The sequence below is a fragment of the Panulirus ornatus genome, chromosome 58 (genome assembly GCF_036320965.1).
Source record: "Panulirus ornatus isolate Po-2019 chromosome 58, ASM3632096v1, whole genome shotgun sequence".
In the NCBI taxonomy this organism is placed as follows: Eukaryota; Metazoa; Arthropoda; class Malacostraca; order Decapoda; family Palinuridae; genus Panulirus; species Panulirus ornatus.
The window spans coordinates 13,641,946-13,664,718 of record NC_092281.1 but is presented as its reverse complement, the minus strand read 5'-3'; the positions used below and the strand labels follow the sequence as shown (position 1 = coordinate 13,664,718).

The 22,773-nt window shown below is 44.8% G+C and overlaps 2 protein-coding genes and 1 long non-coding RNA gene across 5 annotated transcripts in view; 2 read left to right on the top strand and 1 right to left on the bottom strand.

Moving 5' to 3' along the window:
- LOC139766549 (uncharacterized) overlaps positions 1-2,825 on the top strand; it is a 10,962-nt gene extending 8,137 nt beyond the window's left edge. For both annotated transcript variants that reach the window (XM_071695348.1, XM_071695349.1), the window contains 2 exons: positions 529-631; positions 1,719-2,825. In XM_071695348.1, the coding sequence (XP_071551449.1) occupies positions 529-631; positions 1,719-1,948 (333 nt within the window). In that variant the 3' untranslated portion in view covers positions 1,949-2,825. The remainder of the gene's footprint in view (positions 1-528; positions 632-1,718) is intronic.
- The window catches only part of LOC139766554 (uncharacterized), a 34,731-nt gene extending 15,879 nt beyond the window's left edge, over positions 1-18,852 (bottom strand). The window contains exon 1 of the long non-coding RNA XR_011716919.1: positions 17,198-18,852. This is a non-coding gene — a long non-coding RNA (uncharacterized lncRNA). The remainder of the gene's footprint in view (positions 1-17,197) is intronic.
- The window catches only part of LOC139766551 (neurofascin-like), a 19,571-nt gene continuing 2,211 nt past the window's right edge, over positions 5,414-22,773 (top strand). Inside the window, exons 1-13 of one of the 2 annotated variants that reach the window (XM_071695353.1) lie at positions 5,414-6,029; positions 8,903-9,214; positions 9,553-9,668; positions 9,957-10,161; positions 10,408-10,523; positions 10,899-11,109; positions 12,649-12,773; positions 12,937-13,141; positions 18,859-19,039; positions 19,270-19,428; positions 19,824-20,038; positions 21,151-21,313; positions 22,098-22,186. In XM_071695353.1, the coding sequence (XP_071551454.1) occupies positions 5,720-6,029; positions 8,903-9,214; positions 9,553-9,668; positions 9,957-10,161; positions 10,408-10,523; positions 10,899-11,109; positions 12,649-12,773; positions 12,937-13,141; positions 18,859-19,039; positions 19,270-19,428; positions 19,824-20,038; positions 21,151-21,313; positions 22,098-22,186 (2,407 nt within the window). In that variant the 5' untranslated portion in view covers positions 5,414-5,719. The remainder of the gene's footprint in view (positions 6,030-8,902; positions 9,215-9,552; positions 9,669-9,956; positions 10,162-10,407; positions 10,524-10,898; positions 11,110-12,648; positions 12,774-12,936; positions 13,142-18,858; positions 19,040-19,269; positions 19,429-19,823; positions 20,039-21,150; positions 21,314-22,097; positions 22,187-22,773) is intronic. The other variant, XM_071695355.1, reaches the window with a different exon arrangement.

Sequence of the window (22,773 nt, the reverse complement as noted above, 5' to 3'; positions counted from 1 at the left end):
AAAGTCGACATCGTACCCACCCTGCCGTCTAACCAGCGTCCCACCCTGAGATGGAAGCGTACATGCCTAACTCTTGACGTGGACATCGGCGACCGCGGCCGAAGTAAGAAGAAAATGAATAAACTTTAATAATAAAGTTTTCCTACGGTATTTTCTGTGCTCCCGGCTGAGTAGAAGAGGTCCCCACCGCCCCCTGCAACTCGCTGAACAAAAGCACATCCTGTGTCCTAATCTATGTCACATTTCCTTTACACTCCTCCCTAGCTCGCTCTGCTGATCATTCACTCCATTACCTAACCCTCCCGGTCGACTCCTATTCTAACTCTGTTAATCTAAGTGTTTCTGTTAATTCTACAGTTGTTTCTTGTCTGCCCAACCATTACGGTAATCCTCAGTGAGTTGACTGGGAATTATATTTGCCCTACACACCGTAACCTCATCAGGGTGGCTCAGCGGCACACGCCCACCGACAGAGGGGAAAATTTTTCCACTGGAGAGAAAATACAAGTCACGTTTTCTTCCCCGCAGAAGATCCACCGGGACGCGGTCGGGTTCACGACGGAGGAGATCGTGCTCACCATCTTCTGGATCGTCTTCTCCACCTTCTTTGTCCTGGGAATCATAGGCGCTGGTGAGTCACACCGCTGCCACAACAGTGTCCTTCCCCAGACCTGTATGCTAATCTGTCCTGCTTGTATGTATCAACGTCTGCTTGTATGTATCAACGTCTTCTTGTATGTATCAACGTCTGCTTGTATGTATCAACGTCTGCTTTTATGTATCAACGTCTTCTTGTATGTATCAACGTCTGCTTGTATGTATCAACGTCTGCTTGTATGTATCAACGTCTGCTTGTATGTATCAACGTCTGCTTGTATGTATCAACGTCTGCTTGTATGTATCAACGTCTGCTTGTATGTATCAACGTCTTCTTGTATGTACCAACGTCTGCTTGTATGTATCAACGTCTGCTTGTATGTATCAACGTCTTCTTGTATGTATCAACGTCTGCTTGTATGTATCAACGTCTGCTTGTATGTATCAACGTCTGCTTGTATGTATCAACGTCTGCTTGTATGTATCGTCTGCTTGTATATATCAACGTCTTCTTGTATGTATCAACGTCTGCTTGTATGTATCAACGTCTTCTTGTATGTATCAATGTCTGCTTGTATGTATCAACGTCTGCTTGTATGTATCAACGTCTGCTTGTATGTATCACCGTCTACTGAGTCTGTGCCACCTATAATCATGTTTTGTCTCCTGTGTTTATCATATGCAGTTTTTGTCACACTCTGTTATAAAGTCTGCTAGCTCTCTTGTATTTATTTATGTATGTATGTATGTATGTATGTATGTATGTGTGTGTGTGTGTGTGTGTGTGTGTGTGTGTGTGTGTGTGTGTGTGTGTGTGTGTGTGTGTGTGTCGTATACTACTGTGCTAGCATCTTTCTTTGCCAGTGTGCAGTTGTCTATGTTGTGTGTGTGTGTGTGTGTGTGTGTGTGTGTGTGTGTGTGTGTGTGTGTGTGTGTGTCTCACTCACAGCAAGGACGGACACTGAGGCAAAGTGATGGACTATTTAGACGGTAGAGAGCGAGTGGCTCCTGTAGTATATATACACCAGACAGTTCGAGACCAACACAACATTCATGCAGTCACACGAACGTAAATGTACTACCTCCTCAACCCACACTCTCACACTTCTGTCTTTTTCCAGCGATCTTCTTCATCAGACTGAGACGTTCCCGCTTCAAGAGCCCTCAAGGGAACGAGGATAACGTGCACAGCGCACCGGGCCAAGCCAACGCCAGCACTCTGTCTGGGGACATGAACGATATCAACGCCGTCTCCTACAGGTCGACAGGCCACGTCCTCCTCGGAACCACAGACATCACAGCCGTCTCCGCCCAGAAATGCGCCTCGACAGACAACTTGCTGGAGACGTAAACAGCCGGAGGAGAAGTGGGAGGAGGACTAAGTGTCTGGATTGGGAGGGAGGTGGAGACGCAATAGGAAAAATACACAGGAAAGTAAACGGATTGGGACATATAGATACGAAAGGAGTGGATGGTGTGACAACGAATCGACGATTTAGAGGAATGAAACAATGATGAGACAGTGAAAAGGTAGAGAGAGAGAGAAAGCAAGGAACTAGTGAATAACTTAAATGGTGAAAGAAGATGAATACGGAAACAGCAGGAGAATGTGATGGATACGTGAAGAATGGAAGATAAGGCTTAAGATAAGGTCAATTGTTAAGAGTTTATCTGTGATGACGAAATAGATAATACTGAGACGAGCCACGATGGTCACACAGTCAGTGATACTGGCATCCACTGTACCATACAGTAACAGAGATGTCTAATGCACTGTTGTCAATACGTGGATAAGCCAGGAGGCTGATAGCCTACTCTGGTGCTGGGGATGGCGCTACCCCCAACCCGGAGAACAGAAATGACTGAGGCAAATAGCTAGTGGCTGATCCCTGAGTTCTAACGTAATCCGTAAACCTCACTCACGGCAATTGAAGGGAGTTGGTTCAGTTGGTGCGAGGAGGTACGGTCATCCTGTCTATGTCAGCGGCGTCCTGAGAGTGTATGCGAAATGATTGCAGTTCGTCAGTTGTTATTTCTCTACAAATATAACGATAGAAGTGTATACATACATACGAACACGCTCCTACATATATATACCCTTACACAGCTTTCCATATGGGATGCCAGCTGCAGATATAAGTATCCCAATAGTACAGTGTATCTTATTTTTCAAACTGTCAGAGTTGCATGTATATAACACCAATAAAGCACTTATGTCCGTGACTTTTCATGGAAACATATAATCTAATTCCCTAAATTTTCACGTAAAAGATGCCAACAGGTTCTTGAGGGTGATTTTGTATGGCATACATCATTCCGTTACACTCACCCCTCCAACACACTGACACATACGACCCTTCTTCCAATAGATACACATGAAATCCAACAAAGACACATAAGACTCTTCGAACACACTGATACACTGGATCGAGAACGGATCAAAGAACATCGCAAGTCATTGCGTTATCCAGAAATAAACCATACGAAGAAAGACTCAAACCTCGAGTCATTTTCTCGAAACAAAATCCAAATTCTGGGGTCGATCTAAAAAAAAGGTTTCAAAACGCTACATCATATCTTGAAGATAACATACACGACATACGACAGTATCTTAATATAGGGTAGAAATTCAACAACGAGAAGTAACAGTATGAAATTAAAAAGAAGGTGATTGTAATGTAAATACTGACTTTTTTTTTTCTCGTTCCAGCTTTAAGAATGGTAGAATACTGGAATAAAGTACTACCTACCAGTTGTAGGCAAGACGAAAACTATCAGTACTTGTGTCTCACGATCAAACATCTATTTCTGTTCAAGGATATCAATTATCAGTACATAAACTTGTTCATGATGGTCAACATACACACACACATTCCAGCATGTTGTACCGATGCACGTGCTTACATACATCTCAGCATGTAGTATTATACTATTTCAATCTATGTTCTGTACCAAATTCCATACTATCCAAAAACAGCAAATGATGAGATTCTAAATTCCGAACTATTGTACGTGGGGAGCGAGGAGAACTTCTACACTCGTGGAGGCCCCATCTTTTGAGTATTTTTCTGCTACACTATTGTTTGCTGTCCACATTCTGAATTTCATCACTTACTAAATTCCCTTCAACACCTGAACTATGAATATTCTTCTAAACATCTTTTCCAGCTCTTGTGGTGCCACCATCACCAAAGACCATAGGCTGGTTGTGAGGTCGGACCCATCCCCCTGGGTTTCAAACGTCGATGCACACCATGTATAGTACCCAGACCAGGTCCTGCTTCACTGGGTCAACAGGTCGCCTCCCAATCACAGTAAAGTACATGTTCATAAGATATCAATGATAAGATGAAGTGGAGATAACGGTAATGTGTTTTGAAAGATGAGAATTCAAGAGTCTTGCTTGCTACAAGTCTGGCTGGAGAGGAGACACTCCTACCACGAGACACTCTTGTCAACAAACACTCCTCCCGGGAGGGAAAATACTTAAGATATTGCCTGGTACTTGAGGAGAGACACGGATGACTGGCAGAGACTTAGAGGAGCAGATCAACCGCCAAAGGGGCGTTCCTCCCAGCTACTTACAACCCCGCTCACTCACTTGTAGACATACTGGTGGTGTACATAAGGTGCAACAGAGCGTGTCAGCATTTGTACAGCATTTGTACCTATTTGTACAGTATGGGGAGGGAGTTCTACGCCAGTGGAGTCCCACCTATGCTTGTTTGTGTAATCACTCACCTGTAACGACCTGCTAGTCCTGTATGTTAAGAGAATTATGAACCCTTGGTGCCCAACAATTAAACATGCTCTACCACTGTCGAGGTTTTAACATTAGGCAGGGTTGGTACGTGCTGTTCACCATCGTACAACGTAGATCTAGGAATAATGTCGTGTGGGATATATGTCAAGTGTTATGTGTGAGATGGAAGGCGTGTGTGTTTGTGGCCTGAATGCCAGCAATCCACGTGTATGTGAGGTAGGAAGATTAGATAGTAACCTGGGCCCGGGTGTATGCGCGTGTGCTAAATATACCTTAATAAACAGCCATTTGACCTTGCATAACCCTGGAAAAGATAGGGTCAACAGCGTAACGGGAGCTGGTCAAGATGCTAGCCAGCCGTGGAGCTGCAGCCCTAGGGGCACTGTGTCAGGCGTCCAGTATTCTCTCAGGAAGGGAATGATATGACAGCCATACTTACAAATGCCGGCAGGTTGAAGGTGACATTTTACCGTAAAGTAGCAAACATTAGTAATTTTCTTTGATAAAAAATTAAATACCACTCTAATTGGATAATGATAAAAATATGAAAAGATCTTGCAATCTCTGGCGTCGTGGTATATTGCTGTGGTGAGGGGAAGGTCGACAAGTGAAGGCCGGTGGCAGCCTAGCACGATCGGCCACTAGCAGCGTGTGGCCCGGCCGGCCGGGCGACCCTGGTAGATGCACTTCTGCTCCTCGTCTGTCAACTGTGCATCAGTCGATAAAACATACAGGGAAAAATGTGATCGTGTCTATAACACAACATTCGCTGATCCTCACGACTATTATCCTACAAAGGACAATGGATTACGGACACATTTAATCAACGATATCACTTCTGTTGAAGGTAGCGACAAGTTGACAATCTTATCAAAACAAAACATTGGACAAACTCTCTCCCTCATGGCTCCTTTGAAAAAAAAAAAAAAAAAAAGGACATAGCCATTGATGTGGACCCTGTCGAGAGCCTTTGAAACTGATAAGTCATGGTCAGTGACCTGGCCGTATCAGGGAGATACCAGGGTCTAGTGATCACTAGGGTGGGAGTCCCGCTCATGGGGCGGAAGAACATCTTCGCTCCTTGGTAAAGTCTCGGCTGCCTAGTGACGCTTTCGCCTACCCTGATGTTCCTCCGCGTCAGTCGCTCTGGCCTCTGAGCTTTGTGTAGGTGCAGTGTGACGCATCGCGCCTATGATCTTAAAGAGTGTAATCACCGAGTAGGAATGCATTCTACCTACATGAATAATACGAGATAAATTCAGAGTTTAGCAACTGGTCGAGCGTGAGCAGCGGTGATGACAGTGATACGGCCGCAGTGCTCCGAACCAGCGGCGTGGGTTCGCACCACGGAAATCAACAATGCCGCCATCTCTGTGCATCTGCCTCCTGCTATTCCATTTACTAGCGGGCGGCGCCCTTGGGAAGACTAAACCTACAGGCGGGGATGGAGCAAGAGGCAAAGAGAAGGAAGATGGCAGGAGAGCCCAGGGAATGGAAGAGTTCATGGAGGACATCCGACGAGCCATGAGCAGCCAGTGGGAACTCCTGCAGAACATCCGCTATCACACCCTTGTGACCAAGGTGCGAGTGGCCCAGCTGGAGACCCAGGTGAAGAAGCTGGCTTTCCAGGTGGAGGGCACGAGTGAGGCTCCTCAGCTGGTGCAGACAGGTAAGGTCAACCAACCAGGTCGGTATATACATACATAACCAGGTGACATAAGAACATCTACGTACATGCAGGCCTGGACAATGATCGTGTTGTGGTTCCCAGTGTAGAGCGAAGTGGTGAATGGATCTGAAGAAAGGGGAAAGAGAGGGAAAAGATGGTATTACATCTTAGTGCCAACGTAACGAGGTGGCAGTCAACGGCCTTACTTTGAGGGTGAAAATAAGCTGATGAGAGCGAGTGTTTCTAGAAATATAAGGAAAAATAGAGATGTCTGTACTTATAGTGACATTTGGTGGTTGAGCCCACGCCAGGTGCTAACGGCGAATGTTTAGACCATAAAGAGAAAACATAGACAGATGGGGGCACTCATGAAATTGCGATCGAGATGATGCACAGCTAAAGTGACGCGTTTGTGGTGCCGATGACGCTAGAATTTTTGGAATGACGAGGCACATACTCCTCTAATGGTCGTGCTTGGTCGCATTTGAACAACTGCGTCCGGTGACGCAGACCATCATTAAAGATGGCTACTGCTGTTACTACCACAGCCACACGAGCTATGCAGACTCACTTTCCCCTCTAGTTAATACCTCTCTGACAACATACTCTCAGTCCAGGTCTGTCACCATTCTAGGTAAATCAGAATATTACGGTAAAAGCACCGCAGATGTGGCAGGGCTAGCCACCCGACATCTTTGAACTCGACTGTAGTTAACCCAGGGATGGCCACATCCGTGTACATGAACATCACTCACGGGCCAGTGTTCGTACCAAGAGTTTGGACCTGAGCTCACGCTTGTGAAAACACAGAATCCCAGGAATTCTCCTGAGGTGACAGACTGTTGTTCACGTACGTTTGAATTTATAGATACGTTCCTTATAATGCCTTCCATACACAAGGGACATAAAACCTTCACACTCATACGTCATCAGCAGGAGGGCCGTCGCCATCGCTGCACGGGTCCTTGTGTGGAAGGGTTAGCATATTATAGCCTCCAAGGGCAAACCGGAAGGGTGAGGCTCGAGAAGGGGATAGACTGCAAAAAAGAAATAAAACTGTAAAATCTCTACTAATCTAACACGTTGGAAAACGTGAGAATCAATGCATATTTCTCCAACCCCAGCGTTTCACATTTATATGTAGTCATATTAGAAACTTCGTCACGGGTGTGTCCCATATTCTGTGTCCAAAAGCCTTTGAAGGAAAAAAAAATTGGAGTCACTATGAATATATGTACTAGTGAGGAACGTCTGGGGGTACAAGACGCGACGTGTCTTCAGCCAGAGACACAAGGCGGCTGCTGGCATCACTGGCAACTCCTATGAGCAGCACATATGACGTTAAACGGAAAGACGGTTAGTATAGTAAGTAGGACGACGAACGGACCCCCCTGGAGGTAAAGACACCCAGGGTGGACGTGAATGCTTCTCCGCGAGAGCAGTCGCTCATGACTCGCTCACCGACCAATCATCATCCGTCATACGATGATAGGCGATAAAGTGGCATCTTCCCGTTTTCTATAGTATACAATACCGGATAAATGGTCCTCGGTATACCAAAAAAAAACAAAAAAAACATTTCAACTCCTCGACATTAGCTAGCAGACATACGCCAGCAAATCTGTATCTACACACATTTGAAAGCCATGCATTAACGCCATTTCGATCGTACACATCAGGGAAGTAAACGAGTAAAGCCATCAACCTCTCCCTGGAAGTTTGGGTTGACAGCTTCATTGGTGAACCTTTCCTGATGAGGCTCCCCGGAGGGCGGCTAGGCTGGCTGGTGCGGTCTCACATACAGTGCTACACCGCCGTTCAACGTGCACAAGGATCAGTTTACTGTGTGATTCACGAGACCTGCGAAGTGTATATTTCAGTCACCGGTCAGCCATGACGGTGTCCTAAATACGTGTTTCGTTGCAAGAACTGCTTTCTGAACATTTCGTGAGCAACTTTAAAACACAGGATGGGTTAACATGGCATCACTAACACTGGTTAACATGGGCATCATTAACACTGGTTAACATGGGCATCACTAACACTGGTTAACATGGGCATCACTAACACTGGTTAACATGGGCATCACTAATACTGGTTAACATGGGCATAACTAACACTGGTTAACATTGGGCATCACTAACACTGGTTAACATGGGCATCACTAACACTGGTTAACATGGGCATCACTAACACTGGTTAACATGGGCATAACTAACACTGATTAACATGGGCTTCACGAACACAGGATGAGTTAACATCACGAACACAGGATGAGTTAACATCACGAACACAGGATGAGTTAACATCACGAACACAGGATGGGTGTTTATGAGGTCTGTCACTACGAAAGGATAAAGGGAATCCTAGTTTTCTGCTACGATTATATAACTGGATCATCAAAATTTACCATTACAAGTAAAGCGAAATTGCAGTTAATGGAAACAAAAGTATCAGCTAACTTTATCAAAGTACCATCGGTATATTAAATCATGGAATCAAATACTCTTCTTTCCACACAGGTTTTGGCTACGATGATTTCCTCTCCCAGTAAACAGTATGTTGGCTTTAATAATAAAACACCTAAAGTCCAGGCGAGACCGATTTGTTACATAAGAGACAATATTCAGTCATTTCTCTTAAGATACTAAAAACAATTCTAACACATTTTCCTTTATTTTGAGGAGACAATCTGTCGTTCCGTCCAATTTCAGGACTATTTTGCTTCAGGGAGAGGTAGAGAAAGCGTGTGAAACAGCCCACATCAGTATTTGTAATATTCCACAAACGTATGATCTCAAAATGATTGAAGCAAACAGACAGACAGAAGGTGCAACCTCACAGAAATGTAACCTAACGCGCATCGCCTACAGGAAGCGAGGAACCAACACCATCAGTACCACAACCAGTACCAACCCCTGCGGCAGTAGCTGAGGAAGAGTCGCCATGCCCGGAAGAGGCGGACGCTGGCGTGATGCTCCTGGTGGAGGCCATGAGGAACCTCACCTCCGCCTACAACAGACTGATCAACTCCACACTGGTGGACCCAGGCCAGGCCACCACCATCGCCCAGGACTTCAGCCTCCTGACGAACATCGTGCACAAGATGAGGAACTTGACGGGCACGCCCTCTGCACCAGACGAGCTGGTCACAACCACAACGGTGGCAACCACCACAGCCCCTGGTAAGTCGACGCTAGATGATCAAAAGTAAATTTCAATCACTTTCACTACCTGTGTTGTGTGTCTTAGTGGGGAGTCAGTTTATACCTATAATGCATTACAATTTGAATGAATGAACGTTATCAAGTTATCTTAAAATACACACACACACACACACACACACACACACACAACACACACACACACACACACACACACACACACACACACACACACACACACACCACACAATCCTCAATAGATGGGGTCCCACAAGTATAAAACTCCCTCTCTGTACAGTACCAATAAGAAGCTACACAAACACACACAGTTTCACGTGACAGTCGTCCCTGGCCAACAGGTGAGGAGGACGGGAGCGTCCCGAAGATCTTGGTCGAGTTCAGCCCCAACGTGACCATCGACGCAGGAGGCACTGCCACCCTCACCTGTCGCTTCCTCAACCTGGGAAACAAAGCTGTGAGTCGGCCACCCTATATATATATATATATATATATATATATATATATATAACATCTACGTATTCCACTCTACATAGATAACGAATCCAGAACTTAATAAAGTCATGTCTGCTATATAAAGTCAGTCGACAGATATACAAGATAAACTTGTCACTGAAGCTATTGCCTTACTCTGTCCTGCACCGGCAGCGGCACAGGACACGCGCGCAGAAATGATTACGATAACTTACGACTGGTTTACCGCATTTCTGAGAACTCATGCCGGAAACCATCCAATACCTTGCAGGTAAACTGGGTTCGGGGCACGGAAATTCTGACGGTGGGTCAGTTGACCTACACCAGTGACGAGCGTTTCCAGAGCGTTCACGATGCCGGGAGCGACGAGTACGAGTTACAGATCAAATCGGTGATGAGTAGGGACGAGGGTCCATATGACTGCCAGGCGCTCACCGAACCCAATATATATCATCGCATCTGGCTCACTGTTCAAGGTTAGTGCTGTCCCGTCCAGGGTTCTGGCAGCGCCATCCTGGGTTGTGGATGGATGGATCTGCTGACACGATAATCATATGGTAAAGGTATTTTCAGTGCTGCTGTGTGGGGGGTGGAGAGTGAATGAGTGCCGATGTCTTGAGTGACGGGTGGGTCCTAGCGGTGTGAGCACACATGTGTGGAGAGTGGCTGCTGGTGAGTGCCACGGAATAGTGTGAGGAGTGACGGGTACTGTTGACCAACAGATGAACAGGACGAGGGCGGGCCGAGCATCCTGACCAACTACAGCACCAACGTGACCGCCGCGGGAGGAGACACCGCCATCCTCAACTGCCGCGTCAGCAACCTGGGTGACGCTACCGTGAGTTTGCATGACCAACATAATAACATACTGCACGACACCACACAACACAGCCTAGACTTTACTGTCGTTGGTCTTTAGCTATGAAATATGGTGTGGCAAAGTCTCGGCTACTAGTCACGTCGAGCTGACATTCCGATGTAGAAATCATTATACGGTCTGCAGTGGCCACGAAAAATTAAGCCATTCCATCAGTGTATTCAATCATAATGAAACATCAGAACTGTAAACAAAGTCACATTCGTTTCTAGGAGAGCAGGGGACGTTCCCATGGTGAAAATCCAGGCAAATGATTCAGGTTTGGTCAATACGTTTTCTTATCATCTTCAGTGTTTTCCCAGGTGGTTGAGAGTGACTATATCACACCCCAAACAGGTGTTCTGGTATCGGGACCGAGACCTGAGCGTAATGTCAGTCGGGACGAGCACGTACACCACGGACACTCGGATCGAGGCCGTGAACGAGGAAGGCTCGGGAGACTGGCAGCTGATGATCAGGGAGGTGCAGCCGTCTGACGAGGGATGGTATGACTGTGTGTTGGTCTCCCCGACACACGTCAGCCACAAAGTTTGGCTCTCGGTTCTTGGTGAGTGCTTGGCATTCAATCTGTTACGAGGGCTAAGAGTTTTCCCACCGATGTGGTGTCCCTAAAATACAGTTTGAAGAGTTCAATGCATTTTGTACTGTTGTTGGATCATAACACAGCAACAAAACGACTCCTTTTGTTTCTATTTCCCCCTCTAACTCTACCCTAGATACTCTATAACTTTCCTACACCCCACGGTTCTCCTCTTACCAACTGTGCCTCTCCCTGTTGTCTCTTGTCGTACAGTCCAAAAAGCACTGCTCCCACAGGACACAAGTAACGCATGCATCTTCGTGTTTGAAGTGGGCTTCTGAACTTGCGCCTGTGCTTGCTCATCTGTTCTGCTTCTGTCTCAGCATCCGAACCTTTCCTTTTTGGAAACTTGCCATGATACAGCCTATCTCAAAGAAGGTGACCGTTCTGACCCTTCCAAGTATCGTCCTGTTACTTAGGCTTCTATAATTAGCAAAATCCTTGAGTCCCTCACCAATTACCAACTTTTCAGACATCTTGAATCTCTGAATTTTTGATCATCAACGTGGCTTTCGCAAGGCAAGATCGATCGGTGACGATCCTCTTCTGTCTTTTTAATGTTTGAGTCATCACCTCTGAGAGACTTCGGAGAATCCTTTGTTTGTAGGCCTTGGTATATCAAAAGCTCCCCTTCCCAACGGTGTTATCTCATATCTGGCTTCCTCTGTGGCCAATCTAACTTCATAACTATCGATGGATCAACCTCTCCCTCTCTCCCTATCACCAGTGGTGTCCCTCAGCGTTCTCTCTTGTCTCCACTCTTCTAATAACGTTTTCCCTCCTTCATCGGATAACCACGATGACAACTCAACCCTGCATTCCTCACTTCTATCAAATCTACATTCTCTCTTGTTCGGTCTGCGTCTCGTCAAAACTTCCACGATAAATTCTGACACTGACGGGACTTCCCAGTGGGGCAGACCCACCCTGGTTAAGCTCAATGCTTCTAAAACCATTTTCTACGCATCTCTCGGTCTAAAACTCATCACAATTTCCCCATCCGTTTTGATGGATCTGTAACTCCCTCATTCAACGTAATAAAACATACTTGGTATCACCGTAACATCTAACTTCCCTGTAGCAAATTCTCTTCCTCTGATCAGTTGCTCCGATTAAACAAAGCTTGAGATTCCACCTCTACATACTTCCTAGACAGAGTTATGAGCAAAGCAGCTCGACTTACGAACCCTCTCCCACTCTTAACTTTGAAATCACACACTTGCCCTACGGTACAGTTTCTGCTCCCCAAAACTGGTTGTTTGTTTGTCCCCATCATTACCTAGATCATGAAATACTCGGCATTTAGTATATCACGTACTAGTATGTGACAAATTTTCCACTTCTTCCATCATTCATTCTCTTCTCTATGTCTTCCGTTCTTGAACCCTTTTGTTATCTCAGTTTCTTCCTTAAAGAAATTCCACCTTTCATTTAACAAAAGAACTCCTTCACAGTAAAATAGCTGCTCTTGCGGCAAAAATAAAAATAACGGTCCTCCACCTACAGTACCTACACCTACACCTACACCTGACGCAGACCTGGGCGCCGTGTCGGAGAGCACAATCTTCACGGTCCGGGAGGGAGAAACCGCCACCCTAGCTTGCCGCGTCAGCGAACTCGGGGACGCTACTGTAAGTTACTCCTACGCTACCGGGAAGTATACGTAGCTAAAGTGATGTGCTACTGTAATACCACTACAACTATACTCATGTTACCATGAATTAAAGCGATGCTACCGCTAATCATATTTGACGACACTACAATAAACATTACGTGTCCATCTTCCTGCCACAGGTGTCATGGGCTCGAAGCAATGGCCTGGAACTGCTGACGGCGGAGCAGTATGGCCTTTCGCCAGACCCTCGCTTCACGGCTGTCCATCAAGGGGATGACTGGCTCCTACACATCAGGGAGGCGCAGAAGGAAGACGCAGGGCCCTACGAGTGTCACGTCTCTACCCTCCCACCCACCTTATACACCTTCTGGCTCCAGGTGGAAGGTCAGTGTTGTCATGGTCAAGCTGGGATGGGGACGCCAATGCTTTGAGTCTTGCTGCTTCTTTCCTTCGCTTTCTCTCTTTCTGTCTCTCTCTTTCTTCATAATTTTGATTCGACACTTTTTTTTTTTACCATCAGTAAGACGCACTTGCAAAATCCTTGACATAATACTCATACTCAGTGAAGTGAACGAATTTCCTTCTCTTAATCATGATTCAACTTGAGTATCATTATCTCGTGAATGGAGGGGAGTGTCGTGAGGTTAGAGCACCGTTACAATGATACATCCAGAAGCAAATTCTAGAATAAAGACGGTGTAACCGGTCACTGATTTCTTAGGGTGTACTAGTACATCTCTCGTTCACCAACATCAGTTCGTGTCGGGATTCCAATACGGTATATTATTAACCACAGACTGAAAACTACATAATGTGACTGTTGGTCATCTGATGAATTGATATATGTATTATGTATTACTGTTGAAGCTGATGTGTATATATATGTGTGTATATTGCAGATGCTTCCAAGGACCAGACCACTTAAAAATAGTTGCCTTACACGAGAAGACAACTGATCCAGAAGTTTCATGTTGATCTTCATCTTTTGAGTCATAATGAAAGTGAAACATTTCGGTCTGTCTGGCACTACGGGGGTCTGATCCAAACTGAAGTTTGATATTCACTATAAAGCTTGTCGTCTTCATACAGTGAAGAAGTATCCTGTTATTATATATTCTTCTGTCTTAATGTGTGATGTCAGACTTGAAGCTTTCACTAACGTTAACTAAAACTTTTCACGTTATTGTCCTGTTGATATACATGTATCTGCCACTTTGTTTCCACTGTGAAGCAAAGTTCCACCTGCTGGCTACGCCCTGTAGGGATGACCCAGGTGTTAGCTTACGTGTGATACGCTTATTCATTTTGTTACGCTGCTTGATGTAAAGTTTGTACTGTACATTATGCATGTTCACCTGTATTTCTGTACACTACTGGCGATGATTCTTATTAAAGGTTAGTACATTATAATGCCATATGACCTTAAAATTTCATTATCCTATTCATTATAAAACGTTCCCTAAATTCATTTCAGCATAGGTAAATATTTAAGGGTTTCTCACTGTATCCATCATGAAAAAAAAAGGAAGTCTAATTGAGGTTTTCAAATACAATAAAACTAATGATCTATAAAATCAATAAAACTAATGATCAAGATGATGTAATACAAACGTACGAATCACAGACAAAAAACTGAATAATTTTACCTAAATCTTATATATCACATCTGCAATCAATTTGTGCCACTTTCCATTGGTTACTAATGATATAGTGTATATTCATACCCGCCACTTACATACTGTTTTATGGATATGCTTTTTGGCTTCTAATACCCTGTCCTTGCCGCATGCTTTGGGGAACACTATTTGTGAACAACTGGCTAGGCTTGTATGTCACACCTAATGGCGTCAGTTTAGACGCTTCCTTACTGAAGTGAAAAGACAGCCAAGCATATACAGATATAACAATGTTACTGACACGGTCCATTCTCAGAGTCTGTACTAATAAGGATTCCTAAATTCCTACGGAAAAGGTAGTGCCTTTAATAAATGACTTTCCGTAAGATCTCGGACGCGAGTTTATGTTATACTCTAAGTTTACCAAGTAAGGGTTTACGTTGCACCTTACCTTAAGCTGAAGAAGAAAAAAAAAAAAGAATTCCCGTCGAAAATGTAAGAAATATCAGACAAAATCGCGAAAATGCGGAAATCGAGGAGCGTTTCTTGTTCTGGAGTCACTGTTTTAAGAGAATGCGAGACACCGTACCTCGTCGGAGGCCTTCACGGGGAATGCAGAGGGCAGTAATTCAATCATCTATAACGTCTCTAAATCTACAGTATAGGCACATTTTCACTTAATCTCTCTTGCTGGGAAAATGACAGATGAGAAGCCATGAGAAAAACGTAGCCTCGTCAGCTATTAGGAAGCGAAGCAATGCTCCTGTCATACACCGATCAGCTGACCGAGTCAGAAAAATAGTAAATATAAGAAATCCCGTAATGCGTGACCCGGTTATGGATAAGTATAATCAGCAGGTCCGACGAAGGGGAGAGGGTCAATGCCCCGGGGTCCCACTTAACACCATAATTCTAACATTGAAGCGAAAATCCTCGTCCCACTTCCTCATCGTTACAAGATACACACAACTTGCATTTTGTTTACGAGCTCGTTGCTGTCCTAATAAAGGATTTTCACTTTTTGTAAATTCCTACAAAACTACTCTTTTAAAAAAAGGCCCCTAAGGACCTCCCTCACCCCCAGACCCCACTCTAAACCAGGAAATCCGGCGAGCTGATTGCCCCAGGGCCCGCATTGGCTCTCGACGCCCTAGATAACAAGGGAAACGCGTAATAGCATACCAGTCACATATCGTCTGATATCGACCGACTAACGTAGCCTAGCCAGCCGTCGAACAGACGCAGTCCTGACTTGCAACCCTACACATCATCCATCACCACTAATAGAATAAATGACGTGTTTACCGCACGAAACTATGCACGGAGTCTCGAACAAGGTGACAAAACTTTAATACGAAATTAAAACACTGATTATAGCATATGCTGCATATGTACTGTATCAAGGAAGACCGGAAATAATACCGAACGGGGTTTGCAATTGTACCCGTCCCAACATGGTTCTCTCTATGTCATATAATCCGTGTAAGCAGTGGGGAGGGAAAAGCGTTTCTCACGTACTTCTACAAAAATTTCGACACTGGAGACCTTGTTAGCTAGATCATTTGACATGAATACGTGTTATCCAAGACCTGTATGGAAGCTTCTGCAATCCATGGATACACCACTTCCAATAACAGGGAAATGTAGACTCCTTTGAAGTGAAGTTCCTTGACGAGACTGTAAGTCTAAAAATGCAGCTTCTTTCAAAGTAACTTCACTCCCAGCGAAACCTCGAGCAAGTGGAGTATGGTAACAAGTGTGCGTGCGTGCTCGTGTGTGTGTGTGTGTGTGTGTGTGTAATCCTGTCTATACACGCCCTGCACACAGTATACGCCAGGTAGTCATTCACAAACCACAACCAAAGCGAAGGATAAGCAGCAGGGTTAGCAATGAACTTATTGCCCTGACCGGAATTGAAACCCGACTCCTGAACTGGTCGCACCGCTGACCACTGCTGTGTGCGTGTGTGTGTAGGATTTAAACCTAACGATTCCTACGAGTCCCCCTTCTTTCTCTCTTCCACATTCTAGTACCCTTACTTGTTCCATCCTGAAATCGTAAGTTACCATGAATTCATTCACAAAAATACGTCTCCATTATAACCCAAACATATCAAGTTATAGTAATCCACAGAGTAATTTGGTCGAGCCATAAGTACAACATAATATTTCCAATGACAATCTGTCATCTTGATACTCCCAAAGCCATTATAACGACAAAGTTATGAAATGTAAACAGCGAAGGCCAGAAAGATAATGACAGCTAATGTAGTGAAAGTTACACTGACAGCTATCTAGAAGTGGCAAGGCATTACAGTAACACCAGTTGTTGCCCATCATTTACTCCTCCGATGTAATTAGCACAAAGGATGACAGGCTCTTTGTATCATGTGAAGGCTTCTGAATCAAGAAAAAACAAATAGTATCGTGGATGTACGAGGTCATCCGAACATCAGCTGGAGGGTTAGCGACGTGGAGTCGTCATCTTAGTTGATGATCATGACCACAAATGAAACCTACATCTAATCAGTGCTCTTCTAAATCACTTCCATATTGTAAATCCATTCACATCAATTTCCTCCACTTCCCTCAGTTACTTATGCAGTGTCCTTAAACTTCATGTCAACTTAACTTGCTCATTTCACTTTAATGGATTAAGAAACTGACCCATTTATCAATCAACTGAGCACGATAACAAGGTAATTACGTATAATCAGCTTTTCGATATCCATCTCTATCTAATCATTCGAATGTTTAGCAGTACATGAACTGACATATGTTGCAGGAAAAACACTAATGCATAGAAATATAAGAAATGTGCTTACCATGATCTCGTATATGTACTTCCAGCCACGATTCGACCCGGTGGGTTTCGTTGGAAAACTGTCACCTTCTCCCACTCTTTTTGTTTTCAAGTTATAATTTCTGGATTATGCACATCTCACTGCACGGTCACTATCTACTGTTATCGGAGAAGCAAAAGTCTTTCGTTACTTGTCACTCAAAGAAATTTCCTCTCTCGCACTCGCCATGTTCGATTGTTTACAAATACTATCAGCCGTGGCCTGCACCCCCTCCCTCCCCCGGAAACAGTAGACGCACGGCTGCCAACCTTTGCGAAATGTGAGGTGTCGAATGGGCCTACCCAAGCCAGCGTTGATTGTCATTTAGTTATAGAAACTATTATTCTATTAAGTCGTTTAGCTTGCTTATACAAGTGCTACACTAAAGGAGGAATGCATATGAATGTATAGAATGAGTAAGGTTAGAAAAACGGACCCTTCAACACGACCTATCACTTAGCCAACACAATTACCCTCGCTGACAGGCGAAGGTAAATCGCCATCAACACAGCCATTCACTTACCACAATACACAGTACTGCATCCCTGGCAGCTTGACGTAAAGCAGCATCTGTATACAATACACCATGTCCTAGCGCCCTTTAGAAGATTTCAGAATTTGCCTCATATCATTGGCTATTTCACTGTGCACACCGTGTTAATCGTGTGAACAGAAGGTGGAAAAAAATATTGAAAATGTAACGAAGAGTCTGTAAAACTCCAGCGGTCATGTGATTATTAGATTATTTGTTACACAGTTGGTTCAGTGCAAAGTATTATAGTATTTTCATGTTTTAATCATCTACTAAAATGCAAAAGTGGATACAGTCCCAGAATTTCGGGTATCATCAGTTTCATTGCAATATGTGACGTCTGCAGGGTTTGTTAAGACCTATCCTTAAAGTGATCAATTTTCTGACACAGAGGCACTGTAGTCCTCATACACATGTCCCAGCACAGCTCCCAGCACAGCTCTACACACAACACTTCCTTATTCCGTCTTCCAATACTCCATGGTTTCCCCCATCTCTTCCTCCGCTTACCTTCACAGTCATCCCTTCTCAAAGGAAAGTAACAGTCAAAAGGCATTTCGGAGAAACAAATGAGAACAGATTGGGTCTTTAAAGCGCAGAAATTGAGTAGATTACATCTAGGTCCGAAATGATGGTATTAGTCTACGTAATGCGAAATAATGTAAACAGGTCTGGTAGGTCAACATCTGAAGAAACCAAAAATGTTTCGTAAGCTGCAGAGGAAACAGGAAAGGCTCCAAGGATCAGTGATAAAGAGAAGGAAGATGACTGGGTGCCTTGTTAGAAAAAAAAAAAAAAGTGGCATCTAACTTCTCATTGTAACTCATCTCTGTTGATTCTGGTATCGTCTTTTGTTATCGTGGGTTCCCTTACACGAGATGCAATCCCCTTGCTCTTAACCTCCATTCTTGCGAGTCATTCTTAAAGGCACTAGGGACCTAGCCCTGCCATCGTTTGGTGTGCAATATCATACGTGATTACAGGCATGCGTTTGTATATGTAGGTGTACTTGTGTCCCTCGCACACATACATACATCGTCTGATTGATCATTTGATCTATATTTATATAGGCTGCTTACATTTGTTTGGCAGCTGTCTTTTCTTACCTCAGGGTCCGAGACTTCTGAACTAAAGGTGGCAACAATGGACGTCCGTAAGGTAGAAGGAAGGGACGCGATCCTGATTTGTCAGGTGTCAGGTCATCCCAAACCCAGCATCACTTGGGTTAAAGACGGCTTCCCACTCACATCCGACCGTCACCAGGTCACGGAAGACGGAGACTTGGTCATCAGGTACTTTATGATCTTGTTATCGTCAAACCCATCAACTGTTCTGTTTTGAATCATCAGTATAGTATAGAGTATATCAGCATAATACACTAGCACTGTATTCAGCCAAAATCAACCATTTGATAGCACTAATTACTTTCGAACCTACTTTGCAATGAAGTATGTAAAAGAGAAATTGTAGTTTTCAGATAAAAGGAAAGTTCATTTCAACCTGTATTCGATTCTGTTATCAGTTCAGTGACGAAAAATGACGAAGGCCGCTACGTCTGCATCGCTACCAGCCCCCAAGGCAGTGCGGAGGGCGCTGCGCTCCTGACGGTGAAGGAGGCCACCAGGATCATTAAGGGGCCTAGGGACAAAGTTCGCAACATGGGAGAAACAGTCGTGTTCAGGTACGACTGTGGCCAAACTCTGTAACCAGTGGTATTATAACTGTACAACGCATCTCAATTTAACCTGTGTCAGCGTACTATATTATAGCAGTGTCCTACCATACACAATCTATCATTTGTGATGCTACAACACTGTCTATCAACCCGGTCTTCGCCTGTCTCATGCCTGCCTGGACAGTGCCTGTCTCATTTCTTGTTGACAGAATCTCTGATATTCACTCTATGAAATCCACTGCTGTCATATAGCCTTATACTCCCCCTCTTGCTGCTACATAGCCCCATACTCCCCTTATGCTGTTATATAGCCCTAGACTACCTCCCCTTTTGCTATCGTACAGCCCTATACTCCCCGGGGTGGCCTCATCAAGGAAGCACTTGTCGTCTTATCAACACAGGTGTAAGGCGGCTGGCGACAGCGAGCTACAGTTGAAAGTGGAGTGGCTCGTGAATGGTGAACTCGTGAACGTGGAGAACGAGTTGCGGCTGGAGCGGCGATCCAACAACGCCCTGGTGGTGAAGTGGTTGTTGGAGCAGGACTCCGGGGTGTACACCTGCCTCGCCTCCACCAAGCTGGACGCGGTCTCCGCCAGCGCCACCCTCACAGTCCGAGGTGAACCGGTCGTGATGGTGATGGTGGGGATGGATGTTCTTCATAGTGATGGTAGAAATGATGATTTAGTTGGTGGGGGTGAAGAGGGTGTTGTGTTTGTGCTGTTAATGGTACGGGGTGGTGTGGTGATGATAGCACTTGCTGTGATTTGGGTGGTGATAATGTTGGAGACAAATGGTGGTGATAGTGGTGATAGTAATGGTAACTGTGGAGATGATAGTATACATAAGGGCATTAGTGGTAGCAAGAACGTTGGTACATGAGTTTCGAGTTGTATGTATGCATATATTTCCTTCACACTACAAGAAATCAGGTACAACACACTCACAGTGCAGGAAACATGTAAATAAACCTTAGCTTCTAGTTCATCAGGGTTGTGACGTCAGACTGTGTCTGTATACGGTATCTATGTGGTAGTTCAGGGTAGGTGTAATCTGTGAAAGGAAAATCTGAGCAGAGAGGAAATTCCACAGACTGAAGATACAGGAGGTAAACAATGTTGAGGAACACCATGTGTGTCTTCTCTCTTAGAGTTTACGATCCTCTTGGCTCTCATTGTGGTAGTCATTTGTTCTCTCTGTGTCTGGCTTATCTCGACGTATCCGAAATTCCTACGTGTCTTGTCAATCTTTTGTTGCCGCCTGGCAAAAGATAATGAACCTAGGGAGAGAGAGAGAGAGAGAGAGAGAGAGAGAGAGAGAGAGAGAGAGAGAGAGAGAGATAGAGAGAGAGAGAGAGAGAGCTATCCGATCAGAGGACAGGGAAGCAACAGTCCCATCCAAGGATGAAAGCTTCAGTTATATTTCTCATGCAATATAAACCACACACTTGTTGCTGGGATTCCCGGGAGTTGGTGAGACTTACGGAGTATGAATGATGACAAAACAACCCTGTTTGTCCCGAACATTTATTTCCTTTTGTTACTGTCTATCGCTCGGAGGGGTGCAACAGGATGATCACCACCACGTCTGATCCCCTCGTCGCCACTTCAATCCAGCCGTACGAGTGTTTGAGGATACCAGCCAGGTTCTCGAAGTTGTTACGTTGATGTGACTCGACTACCTTACACATTCCTAATGCGTTGCTTTCTTAATACGTAACATATACCGCAGGCAGTGGGCCTGAGTCCAGCCTAACGAACAGACCGGCCCCAAGTCCTACCTCCGCCGTAGCTGAGTTCTGTGCTCCGCCCTACGAAGCGGCTCGAAGTGGCTTGTGCATTCTGCAGGTGACGGATTTGAAGTACAGCTGGTCGAATGCTCTTGAGTACTGCAGGTTAAGTATCAGTTGTGCCTGACTCTCTCTCTCTCTCTCTCTCTCTCTCTCTCTCTCTCTCTCAACCTCAAAAGGTATTCATGTTATATCTAAGTACAGAAGTTTGAAAAATTACTATTGCGAGCTATGCATGAGAGATAAACATGATGTATTGTTCAGAGAAACTAAGTTAGAAACGCCAGTTAACCAGTCCAGATGACACCACTTAACCAGATCAGATGACCCAAGTTAACCAGGTCAGACGACACCAGTTAACTAGACCACATGGCACTAGTTAACCAACGTCTACCTAACTGCTTCATGTAACTGTATAACGCTGCCAGCCCCATCCCAGATAATGTCCCGTCCTACCAAACCACTATCTCATTCTTGGGTAATATTCCCCCAGCTAACACCAGCATCCACAGAAGATTAAGTTTACGTATTGGTTCCAGCCAACTACCCTTGGTTAACTATCCTTTTCCAGCTAGTGTTCTGAACAAAGTCCCTATCTACTCCCTATACTAACCATCCCACTGTGGCTACCCTTCCCAGCTGATCATTCTTGGGTAACGCCCATTTCAACCCACAAAACCCCCCTCCCCTTCTGTCAATACCTCACTCCCAGGTAACCCACACTGGAAATTCCCTCCCTTTGTTAAGCGACGCCCAGGAGGAGGCCACACCTCCATCTCCTAGCGGCAGACGAAACCCGACTAGACCCCCTCCCACCCTTCTCCTACTTCACACATCCTTCCCTCCCAGCTAACCCCCGGTAGCTAAGGGAGATGTTTCTCACCATCAGGGCCTCGGGTGGGGAGCTGGCGTCCGAGCCCGGCATCGCCAGTCTGAAGGTCTTCCTCAAAGAGCGTTACAGCCCCGGAGGAGACTCATGTACGTCTACAGCTTGGCTCGGGCAGTCGCAAAGTTTGTCGTAAAATTCTTTATTTCTTTTTCCATCATTAACTACAGGAGGTGGTTTCTCTTTACTTGTCGTATGTTTAGGTTCCTGAAAATCTGAATAATGGTGTGTATGCTTCGAGGATTCGAATCGTGAAGGTGAGTCCACATTGAGATCAAGGCTAAATGGATGTCTATAGTCATCTTTAGGGGCTGATACATCACTTTCTTTCCCTTCCAAAAAGCCCGAATCAAGTCTTGATATTCCAGAAACTACACATAACGCTGGTCTTGGAATCTTCATTATGTTCTCAATGAGGTCATAACAGCTGTTGAGTCTACAATGTGCAGTTCCAGTCCTTACAGTCTATAAACAAATTCATCAAAATTTCGAGAACTTTAAGAAAGGTCTCACAGTCCAAATTAAGGTCTCAAAGTATAAAGTCTACGAATATAAAGTAAGGTCTTAGTCTAAAGTAAGGTCTGTGTAAAATAAGGTCTCAGACTCTTAAGTAAGGTCTCACAGTCTACTGTAAGGTCTCAGTATAAGTAAGGTCTCCAGTATAAAGTAAGGTCTCACA